The sequence below is a fragment of the Phocoena sinus genome, chromosome 4, assembly GCF_008692025.1.
Source record: "Phocoena sinus isolate mPhoSin1 chromosome 4, mPhoSin1.pri, whole genome shotgun sequence".
NCBI lineage: Eukaryota > Metazoa > Chordata > Mammalia > Artiodactyla > Phocoenidae > Phocoena > Phocoena sinus.
In genome coordinates, this window is record NC_045766.1 from 113,302,569 (window position 1) to 113,326,607 (window position 24,039).

Here is a 24,039-nt window from a genome sequence, read left to right on the forward strand (position 1 = left end):
GCTGTACAATGCAGTGAATCAGCTATATGTATACCTATACCTGCTCCCTCTTGGACCTCCCTCCCACTCCATCCCCTATCCCACCCATCTAGGTCATCACAGCCCCGAGCTGAGCTTCCTGTGCTTTATAGCACGTTCCCACTAGCTATCTATTTTACACATAGTAGTGTATATACCTTACTACTTTTTAAACTTTTCTTAGCCTCCCCTTTTTTTTGTGCGGTATGCGGGCCTCTCCCGTCGCGGAGCACAGGCTCCGGACGCGCAGGCCCAGTGGCCATGGCTCACGGGCCCAGCTGCTCCGCGGCATGTGGGATCTTCCCGGACCGGGGCATGAACCCGTGTCCCCTGCATCGGCAGGCGGACTCCCAACCACTGTGCCACCAGGGAAGCCCTGTAGGATTCTTTAATCACTTCTACCTTCCTAATTCTTTTTCACACCTCAGCCCCCTGTATGCTGGCTTATACCATTTTGCTTCCATCAGGCTTCGGAAGGTAACCTCTTAATCGTCAGTCTAAAGGCTTCTCTGTCTTTATTACACTTACGCTTTCTGCAGTGATAACAATTTTCTGATTTCTCGTGAGAACTAAATGAAATCATGTATATAAAGTATCTAAAGCAGGGTAAGTATTCAACAAATATTAGTTCCCTACTGTCCTCACCCTTATGCTGTCATCCTTACACTTGGTTCAAGTATTACTTATATTGATTTTCGCATTGATTTCACCAGCCCAGCCCTTTTCCTTGAGCACTACCATGATATTTTCACTTGGACATCTCAGACTACACATGTCTGAAATCAAATTCTTTTTCTTTGCACTTGACCTTTCAAACTTGTTCCTTTTCCTCCTTTATTGGCTATCTTGTTTAGAATCATTAATCCTTATTTATTTGACCAACATATTAAAAATAAAAGAGCCAAGGAAATAGGCAAAAATATCACAAAAAATTGTGATTTTGAAATCAGTGTAATTATCTTATAGTTTGATTTCTTCTGTTATCTACCTACCATTCCCCAAAGTAAGTTATTCACCAAGCCCCTTCTTTTCTAACTCCAAAATATCTCTTGATTTTGTTCCTATGTTTCCATTCCTAGAATCCCAGGGCAGGCCCTCAGTCCCTGTCTCTTGAAATATTGCTACATCCTTGACCTGACCACCACTTTTCTTCTCTCTCCCCTTTTGTGTCCACTCTCCACATTATCTTACTTTACCCCCCAGTCTGGTAATGTTACTCCCCATTCAGAGTCAGCTCTTACTGGTTAGCCCAGTATTCAAAGCCTTTTACAATCCTTTTTCCTTTACTTACCTCTTCCCTCCCAACCCCTCCACACACCCTCTTTTCTAATTAGTCTGTTTGAAATTCCCTGTTGTCTTAAACTCACCGACAGCCTGTCAGCAATGCCACTCTCCGGCCCACGGAGGGCTAGCAGGAGGGGCAGGCCACTCTTGCCTTTCATGACTATCCCCCAAATCCTTAGCGCCCTCACTAAGCACATGCGTCTTGGCACACACTGTTTCTTTGATTGCCTGGTGAACACTTCTCATCTTTCCAAGTCCTGTTCAAATGCACCACTTGTGCAACTTTCTTCTCGTTGCCTGGCAAAAATCAACTGATCTTTCTCTTTACTCTTTACAGTGGTCTGTTCACAGCTCTGCTACCACACTAATCAGGTCTTCATGTTGCATTAGCATTGGCTGTTCGCATCTGTTTCCCTATTTAAATTAAAAGCTCTTTGAGAGCAGAGCTCAAGTCCTACTCACGTCATTGAGTTCCACAAAGCCTTCTTCAGTAAGTATCTGATGAATGGAATCTGATACTAGAGGAGTTGACTGACTCCCTGCTGTTTTGGTGGGGGCGAACTCAAAGTGAACAGGTATAATTGGGAAATGCATTGGGTATCTGCCCTCAAAATCCTCTTTGACTACATTCAGCCTTTTTTTAAACGGTATGACTTTCAGTCTATGAAGGTACAATATTAATAACACTGGACACTAATATGAAGTAGATGAAAGCCCATTAAACAAAAAACTATTACTGCTCTTTTATGCTGAAGGTATATTCTACACATTTACCATAGAAATTTTTGAAAATACATACAAACAAAATGAAAATACAAAAGTACCAATGATCTGTGTTGTCAGAAATTGTCACCATTAAGAACCCAGTAAAGACCTTTTCCGTTCTTCATCTCTACATGTACTTAACACTGCTTTGAATTTGTGATATGCCAATATAATTTTATAAGGTATTTTTTTCCATGCCAACTACAGTTCAGATACTCACGTTAAACAAATGTATACTGTAATTTATTTAAACAGTTCCTTAATATTGGGCATTTAAGTCATGTCCACCTTTTTGATACTATATATAATGCTGTAATTTCCATCTCTAAGTCTTTGAGTCAAGCCTCTTCTCAAACCTTTAACCTATTTGGATGCCTACCCCATCAGTAGATGACTTCTGTTTCTCATCATCCTGCCACTCCCCTCATGACGCGCTCGTTAAAGATAGGCAGGTATTTCTCTATAGATTTCATTCTAGAGAATCAGACCCTTATATCCAAGTACCTGTTCCTGCAGATTTTTACTGCTTGAATATCACTCAGAGCAATACATGTATCTCCAGCCATAAAGGCACTTCCCTACTTCCTACAGCCATTTTCTCTTGCCTGTATTAGTATAATGGTCCATAAGTGGTCTTTGTTGCCTTTAGCCTTGCCCTTTCTTCAATCTAATCTTCTTGCTGCAGACTATACAGAGGCATTTTCCTAAAATGCGACACTGATCAAGTCTCTCCATTGCTTAAAATCTCTCAGTGACTTCTCATTTCCCTTAGAATAAAGGCAAGATTCCTTAATGTAGCCATCAAGGCCCTTGGTGACCTGACCGCTGCATGCCTTCCTTTGCCTACCCATTGCCACTCCCCTCCTCCCTGTTCCTGTTGCCTTTACTCTAAGTTTCTTCCAGTTCCTGGAATGACCAGTGCTCTTGATCTTGGGTGGCCTCAGCCTGCAGCGGCTTGAAGAAGGATTTTGGTTCCCCGGCCAGAGACTGAAGTCAGGCCGCAGCAGAGAGAACGCTGAATCCTAGCCACAAGACCACCAGGGACCAGTGGCCAGTGGCAAGGCCAGGGACAAATAAATTTCCACAAAGAGACAGAAAGTAGTGAAACAAGTAAAATGTTTGTTAGAGGGAAAAAGAGTACGTGTGAATAGGCATGCACAGGCGGGCTCAGAGAGAGTTGCACCCTCGTGGTAGTTTGAATCTCTTACGTGGGGCATTTCTTCCGGGTTTCCTTTGGCCAATCATCTTGCTTTGCCTGGCTCTGAGTCAGTATTTGGTTTATTTCAGGGTCCTCCCATGTGTGCGTGCGCATCTCTTAGCCAAGATGGATTCCAGCGAAGAGGCCTGTGGGTAGGTTGACATTGCTTACTATGGGGTGGCGCCCCCCTGCATTTTTGTCCTTCAAGGAGCCTTTCTGTGTGTGTGTAGTCGGGAAGGTCTCCTTGACTTGGAGAATGAGGAATATGTCGTCTCTTTATCTCTCATCTGGGCAGGGCTCCTGCTATTGTCTTCATCTTGGTATATCTGTCCACAGGGGACAAACTCCAGGCGCTCAGCCTGGGGCCCATCTATCTCCTGCCTCACTCTCAACCACTTTGAGGTCTTACCACTTGCCTTCTCATCTTCCTGGGACACCATTATCCCCTCTCTTTTTTTGGCGCTAACACTTACATATCCTTTAGATCCAAGATTAAATGGCAGATGCTCTCAATTAGAATCTTTCCCTGATGTCCCAGCTCTGAGATTGAAGCCAATTCTATGTGTTCCCACCGTGCCCTAGATATCTTCTGTCATGGAGCTTTGTGAATACTGCATTACCATTGCGTATTTAATTAATTGTCTCCTCCGCTAGACTCTAAGTCCCTTCAGGCAAGGAACATATCTATTTTATTTAGCTGAATTTCTAGCATAGTCCCCAAGTTCCTGTTTCTATTGCTGCCTACAAATTACACTAAAACATAATCACCTAAAACCGTTTTGTTTTACTCACAATTCGATGAGTCAGGAATTCTGAAAGGATTCACCTGGGCGATTCATCGCCAACCCACGTTGCTTCCTCTGGCCTTTGGGGCTGTGAGATCAACCTTGAAGTGAGTTTCTTCACTTACATGCCTGACGTTTCAGTGCTCCGTGACCTCTCTCTGGCTCCTTACGGAGTCTTATCCTCCAGGGGCTCTCCACCACAGCCCAGGCTTCTCATGACATGGCGATCTCAGCGGAGTGGCACTTCTTACGTGGCAGGGAAAGGAAGTTGCCAGGCCAGTTAAGAGCTACACTCAGAACTGGCACAGTCTCACTTCTGCCACGTTCTGTGGTCAGAGCAGTCACAGGGTCCACCCAGACTCAGGAACTTAGAACTAAACTCCTTCTCTCGATGGGGGGATAGCAGGTTCTCATCCCAGAAGAGCATTGTGGATGGAAGATATTGTTATGGACATCTTTGCAAAATACAGTCTGCCACGGACTGATACATAGTTAGCTTTATTAAGTATGAGTGCCTTAAAATCGAATTCTTCCATGTCTTAAAGTATAAACAGTAAACCATTCCCTAAGCCGTGTCCTTGTGATCCCTTTGGTCTCAGAACCTAAAAGTTCCTTCACCATAGTTAGTACACAGTCAAAGTTTAAAGAATGAATACATTTTTTACTTTTTTTGTTTTTTTTTGCGGTATTCGGGCCTCTCACTGTTGTGGCCTCTCCCGTTATGGAGGACAGGCTCCGGACACACAGGCTCAGCGGCCATGGCTCACGGGCCCAGCCGCTCCATGGCATGTGGGATCTTCCCGGACCGGGGCACGAACCCGTGTCCCCTGCATCGTCAGGCGGACTCTCAACCGCTGCGCCACCAGGGAAGCCCCGTTTTTTACTTTTATGTTTACTGATTAGGGGCATTATAAATAGTGTAATGTATATGAATAAGAAATTACTGAGCTAAAACCATTATAACTTTGCAATATTTAACTAGATAACTATTTCATACTTGCATTATTATGGATATTGCAGTTTGGGCATTCTCATTAGCTTCTGAGATATTCCATTTTTTGTCCAAAACTAGATAAACTAGATGACCAGCATAATAGGAATCTTCTCTCTTTTCAGACAATAACTATGAAAATAATAAAATTAAATGTATTTACATATACTGTTTTCAAAAGTGTCTGGTGCTACTGAGTTTACTGTAGTTGATATTGAGTGAAAACAATCTCTTGAAAAGTAAAAGTAAATATTATGTATGGAACAGGAAATTTATAGATATTTTATTACTGTAGATGAACTGAGTATGATATAATTGGAAGGAAAAGAAAGAAGGCCAAGAAAAATTAAATATTTTGTCTGTTTACAAACCAGTTAATGGTTAATTATACAAAGTATTGAAACTATACCAGTTTTTTAAAAAAAATCTCAAAGGTATGTATTTTCCCCCTTCCATCTTTTGCCTGGTAAATGCTATGTGGTAAACTATATAAATACCTGCTTTCATAAATTAATGGAATTTTCCCCTTCTTCTCTTGAACATGCTTATGAAGGCATCATTTTTGCAGGAGCCTAGAGTGTTGTGATTAGCAGCCATGTAGTTGTACATTATTTCAGAAGACATTGAAACCCCTCAGGGGGAAAAAGTGAGAGGGTTGAGGTTCTTTTGTGGCAAGTCCCACTTGAGTGCAGCATCTTGAAATAGCTTTTTGTTTTCAAATAGATTATATTACATATTTCAAACCGTACAGGTTTATCACACGTTCCCTGGGCTTGCCTTGTTTACAGATGGCTTGAATAAATGTTTCTGTCTTTCCTCAGCATTTGCACAGGGTGGTAGTAGTTAAAAGCCAGCCCTCATTTAACATGAAGATGTTTCTGCTTCACAGAATGTGAATTATCCAAATACAACAATGCTAGCATCCTTTCATTGTGAAGTTGGCTGTCTTACATCCCTTCACTGATGGTCAAAATAGTCCCTTTTGTGCTAAAAAGTCTTACATGTATTTAAAAAAGAAGTTTCTTGTATTTTGGGTGTGCCTGCTGACAAAGACTGTAAATTGACTTTTAAGTATGGTATTTTATAACAATCCAAATTAAATAAAGGTTTTTCATCCTGTGTGTGTAACACACTCCATATTGAAACAATTATCCATTTTAATCTCTTAAATAACTTCAGCTTTGGCGTATTCTTCATGTTTCTTCTAGTGCCACACACAGGTGCATTAGAAACGACCCAGAAATGAAAAATAACACATTATACTGAAGAACTGTGTATGTGTATATATATCACATATGTATATATATATATGTGTATATATATGTGTGTAATAACACCATTCTTAGAGGAAAGACCATGGCCTTGGAAATGGAATGTGGGATTAAATTCTAAATTTGATACATACTAGTTGTGGGAACTTTGGCAAGGTCCTTAATTTCAATGTCCTCTGAATTTCAATCTCCTCATCTGTTAAGATAATAATAAAATAAGTACCCTGGGAAGTTGTTGAGAAAATTCAGTGAGTTAACATTGTAAAATACTTAGCTGCAAAGTAGGTGCTCAATCAATTAGTTAACTGTAGTATTTTAGTAATCATTCATTTTTAATGCTTTCCATTTGTGTTAATAAAACATGTTTATTGAAGTGTCTCAATTCATTGGGATAAAAAGCACAACACTTTTCTCTTCGAACAACTGCCATGCCACCCTAACCACTGTGCTATATTGAACTTCCGTTTCCCTCTCTATAGCAGGTCCCTAAGTTAGATCTTGACCAGATCCTATATGGGTTTTTTTGTTTGTTTGTTTGCTTTCTTTTAATTTAAGACCCGGTCCTGTTAATTTTAAAACCATAATCATGCATTTCCAGATTTTTTGCAGATTGCACATGCCTGTGGCCATGGTGGCATGGAGTAATGGGTGTGTTCTGTTTTTAATCACTTCCTTCCTCACTCTTCCCAGTGCATTCTCCCAAGCGCTAAGGCAAGGAAAAGGGCACATAAAAAGAGCAAAGTAGGGCTTCCCTGGTGGCGCAGTGGTTGAGAGTCCGCCTGCCGATGCAGGGGACACGGGTTCGTGCCCCGGTCTGGGAGGATCCCACATGCCGCGGAGCGGCTGGGCCCGTGAGCCATGGCCGCTGAGCCTGCGCGTCCGGAGCCTGTCCTCCGCAACGGGAGAGGCCACAACAGTGAGAGGCCCGCGTAACGCATAAAAAAAAAAAAAAAAAAAAAAAAAAAAAAAAAGAGCAAAGTAGATGAGGATCCGGTCTTCTCTTTGGTTAGCCCGACTGACTGTTCTGTCTCATCTTGCTCTATGAGTATCACAAGAATGGTGAGGGAAGGGGGCTGGCACCAACTTCCTCCACTGATGAAGGACTCAGTCCTGGACAGCATCGATAGGCATTTGTAGTCCTTGAACAATTTAGCCACATCTTCAGATGGACTACCAGTGAGTGGCATTCATGCCATATCTCTCCTAGCCTCCCAAGCCATAGGGTCACCAGATTACACTAGCTCCTAATGTCACTTACCCTCCAACACTAGTGCTCAGGTCGGCAGGCTTATTTGGAATCTATCCTCTTTACTTCTCAGAAGCACAGAATTCGATGAGGTGTTGTCATGAGTCTTCCAAATGATATTCCCCTTATGTCATCTTTTTAACCTTGCTTAGAGAGCACTGGGACTGTTGAGCACATCACTAAGTAGTCCTCCAAGTGGAAATCACTATATGTGTCCCTTTTTTCAGGCACTTTCCTAATTACGAGTTAATCTCTTGGCATTCTCCAGCCTTGGGAATAGCTTATTTCCACAAACCTTGCTTTCCACTAATGTCCAAAAGCTCTCTACCTTCTCAGTCATCTTATATTCACTGTGTGTGATGGTGTTGGAGGGTAGGAGGACTGCTTTTCACTGATGTTCCCCAGATCTGTGGCGAGATGGTTGAAACCAGTTATTGGTAACTGTGAACTTAAATTGTAGGATACCGCTTTGTTTTGTCCTGAACTTTGGCACTTAACTTCCAGAGCGTCAAGAAAAATACCTGTAAGCATTTTGTTGAACAGGTGGAATAATGGTAAAAGCAATATACTTGCAAATAATCTTTATAAGTAAGTAATTTGGAGAAAAACTGCTCTTGGCTCTTAGACCTTTTTAATAGACTAAAATCTAAAGGAAATTGTGTCATATGCTCAGTGCATAATTTTTTAATCCTATAAAATTCTACTCTCTATAGTCAAAATGAATGAGTCCATTTGCTTACAATGGTGGGAGTGGCAATGAAGGAAAGGGAAAGGAACATGTTTATATGTTTATGGAGCAGCCTGTTTCAGGACTGATGTCTGCTGTCTTTGGTCATAATAAGCTGTCAATAATATTCCATACACTTTAGGACAAATACATAGGTGTCAATTTTGAAATAGGTATTACTTACCCCTGTTTTAACTGAACGTAATCCAAAAGATAAAACATAAAGAGACTTATAGATAGATGAGTATATTTCTATTAAGCTTTACTCAAAAGGTAGCCCAGCATGCTTCAAAGTACCTCTGGGGCTTCCCTGGTGGCGCAGTGGTTGAAAGTCCGCCTGCCGATGCAGGGGACACGGGTTTGTGCCCCGGTCCGGGAAGATCCCACATGCCGCGGAGCGGCTGGGCCCGTGAGCCTGCGCGTCCAGAGCCTGTGCTCCGCAACGAGAAAGGCCACAACAGTGAGAGGCCCGTGTACCGCAAAAACATTTTTTAAAAAGTACCCCTGGTTTTGAGGTAAATTTCTTACAACTCAGAATAAAACATACACATGCTCTGATTTACCGTTGTTTTTCCTGAACAAATTATCTCCACGGAAGCAAAGACTTGTGAATTTCTTGGTTAATTTATGCTTTTTTGTCCTAAGTAATGAGCTAAGCCATACCTGTTTATTCATTTTCCTGCAGACGGCAGCCGGTGAGCCCTCCTCCACCTCCACGGCCGATTTCCCCACCCCATACTTACGGCTACATTTCAGGACCCCTTGTCTCAGATATGGATACGGATGCGCCAGAAGAGGAAGAAGACGAAGCCGACATGGAAGTAGCCAAGATGCAGACCAGAAGGCTTTTGTTACGCGGGCTTGAGCAGACCCCTGCCTCCAGTGTTGGGGACCTGGAGAGCTCTGTCACTGGGTCCATGATCAATGGCTGGGGCTCAGCCTCAGAGGAGGACAACATTTCCAGCGGACGCTCCAGTGTTAGTTCTTCTGACGGCTCCTTTTTCACGGATGCCGATTTTGCCCAGGCGGTGGCAGCAGCAGCAGAGTACGCTGGTCTGAAAGTGGCACGGCGCCAAATGCAGGATGCTGCTGGTAAGTCGTCCGCTTTTCTCCAAGCTGGGAAAGAAAATTCGATGTGCATTTGTCAGTTGCTGATTGGAGATCCATAATCGTATATTGCTGATTATGGAGATCCATAATCTTATGTCCTATATGAAATGCAACTATTATTACTCTTTTTTTTTTTTTTGGCTGCCTAAGGAAACCAAGGTCCAAGATGATGATGTAGCTTGCTTATTCCCTTTTTCATAACAGGCTTTTTAAATCTTCTATTTTATTTTTATTTAATAAATCCTATGTAATGTGAGTGAAGCTACCTGAAAAGTCTTCATTTTTAAGATAGTCTTAGCAAATGTATGTACAATTTCTTTTGGAATGTATGTGGTCAATTAAATGAGGTTTGTGTTATATGGTTTTTTTTAAGATGTAAAAAGTCACCAAAATAAAATTCATTGAGGTAGTTCCCTCATCCTATTTAATTAGAAAGTGTCTAGGAGAAATAGATAAATGTCCGTAGGGGACACTCAACCATTGGAAACCGGGCTGTTTCTCCTTAACCCCTATTCTCTTCATGTCCTCTCAATTAGAACACTCATTTAATTGAGAAGATATAAAGATGTTTGTACTATACACACATTTTCAAGCATAAGTATGTTCGATACTTAAAGTATACATTGTTAATCTAATAATTTGGAGAGCAAGTTAATCCAAACGCTTATGTATTTTTTCCATCTATTTTCCCTTTTCATTGCCAGTAGCCTGTTTCTAATTACTGTATATCCATTCTTATGTTTTAACCCATTTTTACTTATCTCCCACTCCCAACTCTGTTTAGAAAGCAAATAGTATGAGAAAGAAAAAACTTTTAATTTAAATCATACATTTATCACATGATTTTCATTTCTGTATAATGGAATATGTACATATATACATTCATATACATGTTGAGTGTATATATATTTCTGGTAACCAAGAAAATATGAATAGAGTAAAAATAATGTGGTCAAAAAGAGAGCTATTTCTGAGAAAGACTATCACAACAAATCAATAATTGCTATTTTGTTCTATTTTTCTTAGTTTAATAACTATCACATTGGTAGTTTTCCATGTTCTCTTCAGATATTGGATTGGTCATTATTTCTTATCAGTGTAGAATATATTCAGAGAAAATCTAACTCACATCATAAAGTTTTCTTTTCCTATATATTATTTATCAAGAATGTGTTGCAGGAAAAAAGAATGTCTAATATCTCTCAAACTATTATCATAGAATGCATACTTATTTCAGCCAGCCCTATACTTTATGATATTCAACCAAATTTCCTTTTTCTCTCCTGGTTGCTTCTGGGTATAATAAAATAAGTATGCAAACATATCTATCGTTCCTAATAAATAAATAACATTTAACTTTATATATAGCTTTTGTTTCTCCATATTTTTTAATCTTCTGTAAAAAAAAAAAATAACTGAAATTAAGCATCTCAAACTACTGCTTTCAGATTGCATTAAGCATGTGTTTCAGTTCATTAAATCAACAAGACATAGAAATAATGTTGAAAATGCATCTGCGAACAACCTTATGCCTTAGGGTCTATGAGCAGTAGATGGCCTTACACAATAGAATGAGTAATGGGTTCAGTCTCAGCCCTAATTCTCTTTTCATGGATATGTAACTTTAATTGTAATAGTCTCCATCATAGCTAAAAAGAGTTTGGTTTAATATTTTATTGTACTGTAATTTAGTGGCTCTTCTGGTTTTCGTTCGGTTCATAATTATAATGAACTAAACAGGCATTGGACTCTGCTTATTAAAGTGTTCTTTTCAGGAAAGGATGCTACTTATCATATGACTTGAAGTTAATATGAATGAATAATCCAATCACATTGCTTCTCACTTGGCTGCATTAATGTCTTTTACTTAATATGCTTCCGTTAGCACATTTAAATGTGTTGATTTTACTATATGTGGCTTCTTCTGTTTATAGCCAAAACACATATTGTCTAGGTCTCTCTGAGGTTTCTTGTAGTACAACAGAAAGTTCTGTATTTGAATCTCTGGAATTTCAAGGAACCAAAATAACAAAGGTCAAGTGTAGGGCCAATAGATCTCCACTGCCATTGTGGAGTAAATATTTTATGCTGTTGTAATATGTCTCTGTAAGAAAAAGCCAGAGAATTGGAGAGCACCGCAGTGCACCACGTCTGATTAGCAGATTCATTTATCACCTGTGAATATTGTCCCTCTAAAATCAAATAACCGAAAACAACTACCGATACCATCACCAAAAAATATAAAAGTCTCTGAAGGGGGTCACTTTAAATATCCATAACCAGCAAATAAATATCTTGGGAGAGAAAAGGGGTGTGAGTAATTTTTGGCAGGTCTGAATACGTGAGCTAGCTTAATTCCAGGCCACCTTAAGAGAAAATACCTGAGAATGTATTAAGATACTAGGAATCTGTCTTCAAAGAATAGCACAAACATATTTAATTAAAATAAGGGATGTATTTTGTACTGTTCATTCTTAGAATATGAATTTCTTAAGGGCCCTGGCTATTCCTTTTGAGAAAGCAACAGACATTGGATATATTATGTAAAAATTTAATTAACATTTTTGTTTAATCATAACACTTTAGTGAAGGTAGATGCAACAGTCAAAATGCTTTTCTTTAATAAATAGGTATCAGAATAAAGGTACCATGGTTAAAAAAAAGAGCCTGAAAATGCTTTTAGGGTATTTTTTCCAGTGGATAGCTCAAGCAGAATAAGAAGAATCCTATTGTTTACTAGAATAGTTTATTTAAGCTTTTTTTTTTTTTAATTAGGGATGTTTATAGTTTTAGTGTTTTATTTTGATTATTAGTGTTAAATTAAATTTTATTGGTGAGTTTGGCTCTGATATTTTTCCTCAGGCCGCCGACATTTTCATGCATCCCAGTGTCCTAGACCCACAAGTCCTGTTTCCACAGACAGCAACCTGAGTGCTGCGGTAGTACAGAAGGCCAGACCAGCCAAGAAACAGAAACACCAGCCAGGACATCTGCGCAGAGAAGCCTACACAGATGGTAAGTCCATTGAAACGGATGGAAACATCTATGAATCTCTCCTCTTTACCCTGGCTCTCCAGGACTTGAAAATGCATCCACTGACATTAGAAATTACATTAAAAATTCATTAAACAGTAAGCCTCATATTACTTATAGGAATGATTGACTTCCATATCTTATCAGGCATCTCAAGTCCCTGAAGTTTTCTAGTAAGTAGGTTATTTCAGAAAGTAAAACAATGTATAATACTTTTAATATTCTTAAAAGGTTATTATATAGTCTTAAACAAATAGACATTATTGTAGTTGAAGTCATGGCATAGGGTTAACCTTCATCACATTCACTGATAACTCTTCCGAAGTGTCCTCACTTTTTTTCCTGGTGAATTTTGCATTCAAATGGAAGACAATAAGCTCATTTGAACATAAATTCTAACTATAGTGATGATATGAACAGTTAGTCTGTGCCCCAAAAGGCAAATCGAATCAGCTTCCTTCATGCCTTCACATACAGTATCCATTCTCACTGAAGAAGTAAGGCTTGTATTCTCCAGGGAGCACAGGAGAATACCGCAAACATTGTGATGTTGTCTAGAGAAAGCCTTTAATGAAAGTGCCTCAGGTGGCCCGGCATTTATTAAACTGCCACCTTCTCGTTTTATAAAACAACCCCAAGGGCTTTGTTGGAAATTCACGTAAGATAAATTCTCTCAGACTCACCCATCTTGTCAAGTTTGCTGAATCTGCTAAAAGGTTGGGGGGAGAAGATTGTCACAGGCGCTGTTCCCCAACCTGATAGAACCTTCATTACCAGTCAGCAATGTTTCACAAAGGGCATCATTTTCCATTACCATATGAAAGACCAATGTTATAGATCCTTATCCAAGGTTACAAGGAAGGTTTTCTGAGGCACTTCTCTGATTCCTGCCACTTGACAGAAAAAATTTAATACAAAGCTCACAGCATGGTGAGCACAAGTAATTTTGCAATGAGTGGCTGTCCATGCTATTATCTATACTTTATTCGGAGTATTTTCTCTCACTAGCATCTATCTGATATTAGACTACATTAAATACTGGCATGACACAGCGCACCTGGGCCTCCTGGATCCTGCCCAGGACTCTTTTGTCAGCGAAACTGAGCTGTCAGAATATTATCCGGTTTTGAAGGGTTATTATAGTGGCTTTGTGCATGTTTCCCTCTGTGAAGGGACAAACACTAGGTGTAAATCCCCAAACTCTATTGGCAGTTTTACATTTATGGGATCCCTATAATGGCATTTTACAAGTTTTATAGCTCTTCTATCAGTTTTTATTATCTAGAAGAGAGTGCTCCTAAGAGAAAACTGGTCAAACATCAAACCTTGATGTAAATACATCTAGGTTGAATACATCAGGGAAAAAACCTAGCCTAAAGGTTTGTGTAGCTCTTTCTACCTCTTATTTATACTTGTTTCAAGGGGCTTCTGGCATTGAGTGATGCTTTTTAAAATGCTTTAAAACTAACAAGGTATTGTGAAGCAATTATACTCCAATAAAAAAAATGCTTTAAATAATGTAAACATGCCAGTTAAAGGGCATAGTGTTACAGTTACAAATTACACTGTGCTTGAAAATTGTGGTCTATATTTATTGCCCCACGTTCTGGAATACTTATTTCAGTGTGTTTAATAATTAAATATAAATTCTAACTAATCCCTGAATAACAGCTATTAAATTGAATGATGAAGCAACCAAGTTATTTTTTAAGTTAATTTCAGAAATACCAAAGAAATATGTTAAAATATTTGAAAGCGAAAAAGTTAATAAGAAATATTATTTAAATTTCTAAATGTTCATTTCACAAGTGATTATGCAGAGTAGTCATAATATATACCACAATGTAGAAGCCAGTAATTATTTTCTCTAAGTCACAGAAATAGACAAAATTGAGCTACAACTAAAGCTGTTTTTTAAATACTAGCTTTACCTTCCTTTTAGCATTTTGATAACCAACTGTCTTTTAGTTACGTTTACTGTACTAATAAGTCTTGAATTTAATTCTGGATGCTTTCTGATTTGGTAACGAAAAAAATAACAAAGCTGTGTGTTATTTTGTACATTTCCATAATGCATATTGATGAACCAAAATCATTTAAATGCAGATACTTCCTAATGCACCAAATAAAAGAAATGCAGATACTTTTGATAGTACTGATTATAGCATGGAAACAAACATCATTTTATCAGAAATCACTTTCTCATTTTTTGAAAAAAATATTTACAGTTCATTCATGAAGAAACTCAATTGCAGATACAATTTGTACAGTTATTAAAGAAAGAGAGAGAGGGAAGGGAAAGAAAGAATTTAAAGAGCTGCCAATTGTGAAAATGAGAATTAAATATATTAGTAAGACCTGGAGGGTTCTTTCGTTTTTGCTTTTTATGATTAAAATACATCAACTCTGATGGATGAGTTTGATTATTGTCAATAGACTTCTTATGTGAGCTATTTTCAGTCTATGGTATGTCAGTCGAGTGTACAGCATCTTTACTTTGTAAATTTTGTTCAAATTATCATCTTCCTTTGCAGAATTTTTGTAAATTCTATAAGGAGAGATAAAGAGTGGCTGGGCCTCAAATGATAAAGAGTAATTTGTGATGATCCTTGTCAGTCAGCTCTGATTAGTTTTCTAGGGCTATCCTAAGAAAGTACCAGAAACTAGGTGACTTAAACAACAGAAATTTATTTCCTCACAGTTCTGGAGGCTAAAAGTCCAAGATCACAGTGTAGGCAGGGTTGGTTTCTTCTGAAGCCTCTCTTCTTGACCACCTTCTCCCTGTATCTTCACTTGGTCTTCCCTCAGTGAATGTATGTGCCCTCTTCTTATAAGGACACCAGTCAGGTTAGATTAGGGCCTACCCTAAGGACCTCATTTTAATTTAGTTACCTCTTTAAAGACCCTGTCATCAAATACAAGTCCCATTCTGAGGCACTGGGGATGAGGACTTCAACATGTGAATTTCGGAGGGGACACAATTCAGCCCATAACAGCCCACAAGCCCCTAATCCATGGCACTGTGCCATACCTTGTTTGCAGGTAAATGCTGGGTCTCATAAACACTCAGGGAGTACTCATTGCAAAGCAGAAGGCTGCATGTTATTGACACACTGACAGGCAGAATCCAACTCTTTATTTATTTCATATTTGCCGCTTCCAAGTTTAACCCAGATGAAGGGTAGGATTAAAATATATGAATATTTATCAGTCAGACTTTTATCGAGTTAAAGCCAAACATAAGTGCATTTCTAGGACCTTCTAATTGATTCTTTCTACCGCTTTTCAACCCCTTCTGAAGCATTTACATACTTGATTTAAAAACCAAATCTACATTATTTCTCCAGCTCTACTTTTCATAAATTATAAATTCACCACCCTCTTTGGAATGATGCTGTTTTGACTTGATATATCATTAATTACAAGGTCTGGGAATTTAAGTAGTTAAGTAAATAGAGTGCTGGATCTCCATAGTGAGTTAATGCCAGCAGAATTGTCTCCATGTGTATGTTCTTACGTATTATTTTACATGCATTATATTGGTATTTAGACAGTCTTGTATAAAGAATGGTGTTTATATGATTGTATAAAGAAAGGGTCTATACATATATATGAGTTCCATAATCCCATTTGTTAAACCCAATTTTAGCTATTAGGGGTATGAACTGGATGAAAGTACTATTTATCACTTTATGAAATATAGAATTGTTTATACTATGATAATCCCTGATTTGACTCAGGGATTTTACAATACCTAAAAAAGAATTTATTTGGTAATCTGTTTATATTAAGAAATTACGCCCACCAGCATTCCCCTCTGTCACTTATATACAGTGGCAATTATATGCAGGAAGTTAGAACTCTTAAAAATATCATTGGATTCTCTTCTCTTTTTCTACCTGTATTATAGATACAGGTGTATCTATATACCTATATAGAGCATCCAGTAATAGATTTTGTCTCAAGAGTTATAGATTCCCAAGGCTTTGTATGATCTTATGATAGTGATAATCATCAGCTTTGCGATCCAATAAGCCCAGACATTTTACGATTTGATGATAGTGGCAGTCATCAGCTTCCTGATAAGCTGTGTTTGCAATCAGTTTGAGTTTGTAGCAAGCAGATAGTGCAGAAATGAGCCTGCAGTCACTCATTCGCTCTGCTTCCAGCTATGTTCTGAATTAGGCTTTTCTCCTCGCATTGTCAGTCCCAGGCTAAGTCTGAACTTAGAACAGCTCAGCCTTGGGCCTCTTGGCTTTAAGCCACTCACTACAATCTGTCTTCTAACTCTTTGGTTGTTTTTAATAAACAAGCAGCAGATGAGGGAGAATATCACGATAGTACTTTTTTTTAAGTGTTGTTTTAAAAAAATTTGTTAAAGTCGTAAAGGAGGAAAATCAACACTAGTGATGACGGCAATTTATGTTGTAAGACAAAAAAATCTTTTGATTTTCCCAGATTCTTGGGAAAATTAATGCTATGGACTGTACTTTGGCCCCCATTTTATTTTTATTATTATTTAAAAAAATTTTTTTTGCTGTACGCGGCCCTCTCACTGCTGCGGCCTCTCCCATTGTGGAGCACAGGCTCCGGACACGCAGGCTCAGCGGCCATGGCTCACGGGCCCAGCCGCTCCGCGGCACCTGGGATCTTCCCGGACTGGGGCACGAACCCGTGTCCCCTGCATCGGCAGGCGGACTCTCAACCACTGCACCACCAGGGAAGCCCATAGCCCCCATTGTAGATAAAAAGTATTGAGGCCGTTTACATGAAAAGGAGAACGTGGTGAGTTGTGAAAACTAACAACAACAGCAAAACGTAAGTTACGGTCTGACCACTTTTAATAATGGAGTCCTAAGTAAAACAGCTGGTAGTAAGATGGTACCTCAAGCTTTCTGCTTTCAAAAACCAATACAACAAATCGTAATGCCTTAGTTATATAGCACATAAGGTCAAAAGAAAATTAGCTTTTAAAAAATTCATATCTACTTAAGGAACAAAAGAAAAGGATTAATTACTTTTTTTTAAATACAAGAATGAGAAATACTAGATTAAAACTTATGCCTCCTAGAACCCTTAATTTGCTATTATATTAAGAATTTTCAAGGCACAATTTTAATATTCAAGAGTTTATTATGCTGGTATATGTAAATGATAGTCAGTGGGCCATTGCTAATAATAGTAAAATATCTGGAAGTAACCTAAATATTCCTCTGTAGGGATTGATATGAATAATGATATATTCATAAAACAGAACATTATACAAACTTTTCATAAAAAGAGGTAACTATATGTACACATATGAAAATGTATACAACTGCACAGGTGAAAAAAGTGCAATCCCTTTTATGTTACTAAGAAAGAAAGACTGTCACATTCTGATGGGCAGACAGCCACTCTACACAATCCCAGATGTGGCCATTTTACATAGTTCTTAATGTGAATGGTGTTCCCTGGAGTTTTGCAACTTGGCAGCCCTGCTTTAGATGCATAAATAATTTCTGGAATGATCTATAAAAACCTATTCAAACTGATCACCTCTGCACCAATACTGAGGATTTGAAATGAAGGTGGGGAGGTATAAAGGATTGTATTTCCTAGTCTTTATGTACTTTTGAATTTTTACCATGTGAGTGTATATTTTTTGTGCAAAATCTTAATGTTAAGTTTGTAATAACTAAGCATTTAATACATGTTCTGTACATGTTTTAGTTGACTTATTCTATCACACAGACATTTCTCTGCAAATATGGAAACATTACCATTTCTAAAGTCATGACGAAAAAAGCTACGCTGATAATTCCCAAATCTCTGTGTCTCTGGTTTTGACCTCCCTTGAAATTCAGATTTTATGTACAACAACCTGCTGGACATCTCTATCTGGATACTTCAAAAGCTCCTCCTATTTACTTTTCTAGAATGGAACTCACGTTCTTCCCTTGCAAACCATCTCTTCCTCACCCCTATATTCCTCATCTTCAGAGATGTTTCTCTCATTCCTCTAGCCAACTATGGCAAAAATCCTAAAAGTTATCTAATGGATAGTCTTCCCCTACTATATTCAATTGATCATTAAATAATACTGATTTTTCTTCCTTTTACTTTCTCAAACATATCTACTCTCCATCTGAACAGGCAACAATACAATCCTATCTCCTGTCATTACTTACTGAGCTATTAAAATAACTTCTTGGCCTCCTGGATTCAAGACTTTCCTTTTAATCCATCCTCCAGACTACACCAGAACAGCCTAAAACTAGAAGCTGTTCATATTCTTCTACTAACTTTCCAGCTATTACTAGGTTATTTACTTCTTTTCCCTGGAGTATGTACATAGGAGTCATTTTAAAAAAATAACACCTTTTAAAGGAAATGAATTTTCTAGAAATCAAATTTTATGCCTACTTTTATCTTTAAGTATGTCTATAATAGAAGTTGAATTATATACAATATCCAATTATATGTAATATATTAATATATAATTATAGATATAGATTAAATTAATTTATATTTATACTAGTGATCATCTTGTTTAAAATCTGTGGGTGCATATACAAAGTGGAGAGACCCCATCAGTGAATGGTAGATTGTGAACATGCGATAGAATGAAATAGTAGTGTAAACAACACTGAACCAAAAATTAAGAATTTGGGGGCATTAGTCCTGTTTCTGATCATATTTACCTTTAAGATTGGAAAATAACTTAAGATCTATGTGTTTGAGTTTCCCTATCTACAAAATGCGAAAGGGTTCAGGGTGGATTAGGGATGGCAAATAGATCTCAACTCAAGTGCTAGCCTCAGTCAATTTGAAGTGATTGCCTCAAGCGTAAGGGTATCCATCTGGAATCAGCAACATTACGCTGAAATCAATTGGGAAAATCTGCCGTGGTTGCAGTAGAGAAAGTTATGGCATACATACCCACCATGGTAGCCATCCCAAGACCAGATAACCTCTAAGTCCCAGCTCTATGATTCAATATTCCTGTGCTAGATAAAAATGAGAGTACATTAAAATTGTTGGTCATCTTATTCCTTGGTTGCCTTCAATTGTTCCAGTTCATTTAAGATATATTATCTCACAGTTGAATGTGACTCTAATGGCAATGCTAATGTTGACGACTTTATAAGTGGCAAACTTTTACAGTATTTTAAATATTTCTTTTTAGATCTTCCACCTCCTCCTGTGCCACCTCCTGCTATAAAGTCACCCACTGCCCAATCCAAGGCACAGCTGGAGGTACGACCTGTAATGGTGCCAAAACTCCCTTCCATAGAAGCAAGAACAGACAGATCATCAGAGAGAAAAGGAGGCAGTTACAAGGGGAGAGAAGTATTGGATGGAAGACAAGTTGTTGAAATGCGACCAAATCCAGGTGACCCCAGAGAAGCACAGGAACAGCAAAATGATGGGAAAGGACGAGGAAACAAGGCAGCAAAACGAGACCTTCCACCAGCAAAGACTCATCTCATCCAAGGTACTGATTTAGTCAAGCAGCCAATAAATATAGATTGAACATGTTTGCATGGTACTCTGCTAGGTTCTTTAGGATCCTGTGCAAAGGGTGAGATTTAGAAATTTGCTCTCTGTTGGAGGAGACAGGCATGCTCCCAGATAATTTGAATACAGTTAATTCTAATACATGACATATGCAAGTCTTCCTTGGAGAGGTGCCAACTGAGTTGAATTTTAAAGGAAAGCATGATTTCCACAAGTTAAACAGGGAGAAGGGGATATCTGGCAAAGGAAATAAGTGGTGAAAAAATATGAAAATGGGAAAATGAATGTTTGGTTGAATACTTATTTACAGTTTGGCTGGAGAATTAGATACTTGGGGCCAGGGACAAATGGTAAAAGATACAACTAGAAAGGTGGTTTAGCCTGACTGGGAAGGCAGGGAATACTATTCTGAAGAGTCTGGGATTTATGATATGGGCAATGATGAGTCAGCCAAAAATCTGATCAAGAAATTACATAATCAGATTTGTGCTTTAAAAAAATAACTGACAGCACTCTACAGTGAAGGAAGAGTCGGGAATTGGGTAGCTGAAAGTATCAGAACATTGCAAAATAATCTAGGTATAAAATATGAAAGCACTGAATTAAAACAGTTATGCAAATTAAAAGGAGAAACAAGCTACATAGGCATTTCGGAGGTAGACCTTATAGGACTTGGTGACTAATTGAATGTAAAAAAGTAAAATGAACTAATGGAGTAAAAGAAAAGTTACTCAGATGTTAACTAGATGGCTCTCTATGACTAGTGGAACATAATTGTATTAACCAATGTAAAGAAGAATGGGGAAAAGGATAAAAGTCTTGTGGAAAATAACTTCAGTTATGAATGAATTAAGGTACTGACAAGAACACAGATACGAAGAAAATCAATAAGAACTTAGAGAACTAAGTTTAAAGATCAGGAGAAAGGTTGTAGGTAGAGAGTGGATTTTAGAACCAGCAACACAGAGGTGAAAATTGTTTGAATTACAAAAGCTAAATTATCTTGCAGTGATACAGTAGATAATGTATCAATCAGTTCTCTGGAAAGAAAACAAAACAAACCTCCAGTTTGTAGCCATTTGCTTACTTCTGTTGTGTAATTACACCCAGAATGGCTAGTTTCAAGCTACTAATATGAAATCAGTGTATGTGGAGTTGGGAGGAGATGGGTACAGTGAGCTCTTATGAGAACAAGTGAGCTCTCTCCAACACACCACAGTCAGAGATGGTTGTATTTAAAGGTTACCCATGGGGAGAGGGAAAGGGGGAGGGGCAGGATAGGAATGGGGAATAAAGAGGTACAGACTACTATGTATAAAATAAATAAGCTACAAGAATATATTGTACAGCACAGAGAATATAGCCCATTACTTTAAATAGAACCTAATCTATAAAAATATTGAATCACTCCGTTGTACACCTGAAACTAATATAATGTTATAAATCAACTACACTTCAATAAAAATACATACATACATACATACTTACATGTTCGGCAGAGGGACATTCTATATGGAAACTGAGGTGGATCCACCCAGTGATATAAAATAATCAAGCTATCCAAGCTAGAAATAATAGTATCCCAGAAAGAATGGAGATAGAAATTTTAAGATAGGAAGGAATATAAAATGCCACGGAAGTGAAAGGTGGGTGTGAATGGGGGTGAGGGTGAGAGAATGGGTGGAGGACACACAGATTTTACAAAATGTTTTTTGTGGGTTGTATTTAAAAGAACTGTTTTTAGTGGAGTAGTCAGAATAGAATCCTGCCTGTAGGGGGCTGGAAAGTGAATGGAAGTTGTGGAAGCGGGTGATGAGTATGGGCTCTTCGCAGAAGGTTGGGAAGGAGAAGAGAGGTCGAGGTAGGGTTTGACAGGAAGGCAGAATCTGTGAAAATGTTTTAGGATAGTGTATTTGAACATTATTATAGAATAAGGAGAAGAAACTATTTAGGCAGAAGAGATACAAGGAAAGGAAGGTGATTGATGAAGGAATCAGGAAAGAATGATGGGGAAATGAATCTTAGAAGGCGGTAAGTGCGCTTTAACTACAACTGTATTTTCAAAGCTGTACTTTGGTAAGGTTAGACATCAATCTATTGTTCTATTTACTACGGGCATCTGGTCATTAGCAACTTCCTTTCAACATGGAAGACAGTTTCACTTTGTTCTGTGACAGAAGCCTGAATCCCTCATCCAGGCATGGACTCAGCCGTGAAATGATGGTAACACTGTGCATTCCTTTGTGACCGCAGAGTACTTGGTGACATCACCACAATCTGAAGTTTGAAAAACTTTGCTTATTTTTGTCAGTTAAGCCAAAGGTGATCTGAACTTTTAACTTTGTGTGATTATACTCCAAGTAGTGATTCATAAATTATGAAATTTATGTCTGGCTGAAAGTGCAGACCGATTTGCTGCTCACAGGCAACCTCCCTCCAAAGCAAGTTCAATTCTTCAGGAGAAAATTTTACAACTTGGAAAGATTTGGTGTATGCATAATTAGAACAAAGAGATGAAATTATTTGTCTTTTAATTATCATTTCTGTACCTTGCTATAATTTTAACCTTCATAATTCAATTTACATTATTTATAATAAAAGAGGCTCCCTGATTTACATGTGTAACAAATGGTTATTTTTAATTAAGGAGAGTGGTCTTCTAGACTTCAGGGTCTGATATTTTTGCTGACATTTACCTCAGTTAGTTCAATTTATTTCTACATATATCAAACATCTACTGTGTTATTAAGCATTGTACTAGTTCTGAGATTTTTGCGGAAACATGAACCTTGACCTCAAGGAGCTTATAGTCAGAGAGGGAGACAGGTATCTATAGATTCACAGGTACACTCATATTTTTTTTTTAACATCCTTATTGGAGTATAATTGCTTTATAATGTTGTGTTAGTTTCTGCTGTATAACAAAGTGAATCAGCTATACGTATACATATATCCCAATATCTCCTCCCTCTTGCGTCTCCCTCCCACCCTCCCTATCCCACCCTTCTAGGTGGACACAGAGCACTGAGCTGATCTCCCTGTGTTATGTGGCTGCTTCCCACCAGCTATCTATTTTACGTTTGGTAGTGTATATATGTGCACGCCACTCTCTCACTTCATCCCAGCTTACCCTTCCCCCTCCCTGTGTCCTCAAGTCCATTCTCTGCATCTGCGTCTTTATTCCTGTCCTGCCCCTAGGTTCTTCAAAACCATTTTTTTGGGCTTCCCTGGTGGCGCAGTGGTTGAGAGTCCGCCTGCCGATGCAGGGGACACGGGTTCGTGCCCCGGTCTGGGAGGATCCCACATGCCGCAGAGCGGCTGGGCCCGTGAGCCATGGCCGCTGAGCTTGTGCGTCCGGACCCTGTGCTCCACAACGGGAGAGGCCACAACAGTGAGAGGCCCGCGCACAGCAAAAAAAAAAAAAAAAAAAAAACCATTTTTTTTTTTTTAGATTCCATATATATGTGTTAGCATACAGTGTTTGTTTTTCTCTTTCTGACTTACTTCACTCTGTATGACAGTCTCTAGGTCCATCCACCTCACTACAAGTAACTCAATTTCGTTTCTTTTTTATGGCTGAGTAATATTCCATTGTATATATTTGCCAAGTCTTCTTTATTCAGTCATCTGTCTATGGACACTTAGGTGCTTCCATGTCCTAGCTATTGTAAATAGAGCCGCAATGAACATTGTGGTACATGACTCTTTTTGAATTATGCTTTTCTCAGGGTATATGCCCAGTTAATGTTTATGGTGCTCTGGTACTTGAGAGTCCAGAGAAGAGAAAATTAGCACAGTCTTGTGGGAGATGGAATATAAAGAAAGACTTCTTGATCTTTCCTGGTGGAAATGACCCATAAGCTGAGTGTCCAGGATGGGTGGAATTTAGCTTAAGTAAGAAGAGTGGATAGATTGTTCTGGCAGAGAAAGTCATCATGAAAGGTTAAGATACATTGAAGAGGCTGTAAGAAATTCAGTATTACTAGACATTAAACATGGTAAATTGGTAAAAATGAAGCTCTTGCGGTAAACGTAAGCTTAAATCAGAGAGAGCCTGTAGTTACTATAAAAGGAAGGAAAAGGAAGGTGGCTGAGTGAAGCCAGTTTAGAG

At 38.5% G+C, this 24,039-nt stretch overlaps 1 protein-coding gene across 10 annotated transcripts in view; it reads left to right on the forward strand.

Moving 5' to 3' along the window:
- Positions 1-24,039, forward strand: part of ROBO1 (roundabout guidance receptor 1) — a 403,232-nt gene that overhangs the window by 373,209 nt on the left and 5,984 nt on the right. For 5 of the 10 annotated variants that reach the window (XM_032630727.1, XM_032630732.1, XM_032630728.1 and 2 more), the window contains 4 exons: positions 3,355-3,417; positions 8,971-9,377; positions 12,258-12,410; positions 19,597-19,905. In XM_032630727.1, the coding sequence (XP_032486618.1) occupies positions 3,355-3,417; positions 8,971-9,377; positions 12,258-12,410; positions 19,597-19,905 (932 nt within the window). The remainder of the gene's footprint in view (positions 1-3,354; positions 3,418-8,970; positions 9,378-12,257; positions 12,411-19,596; positions 19,906-24,039) is intronic. The other 5 variants (XM_032630734.1, XM_032630731.1, XM_032630735.1 and 2 more) reach the window with 2 other exon arrangements.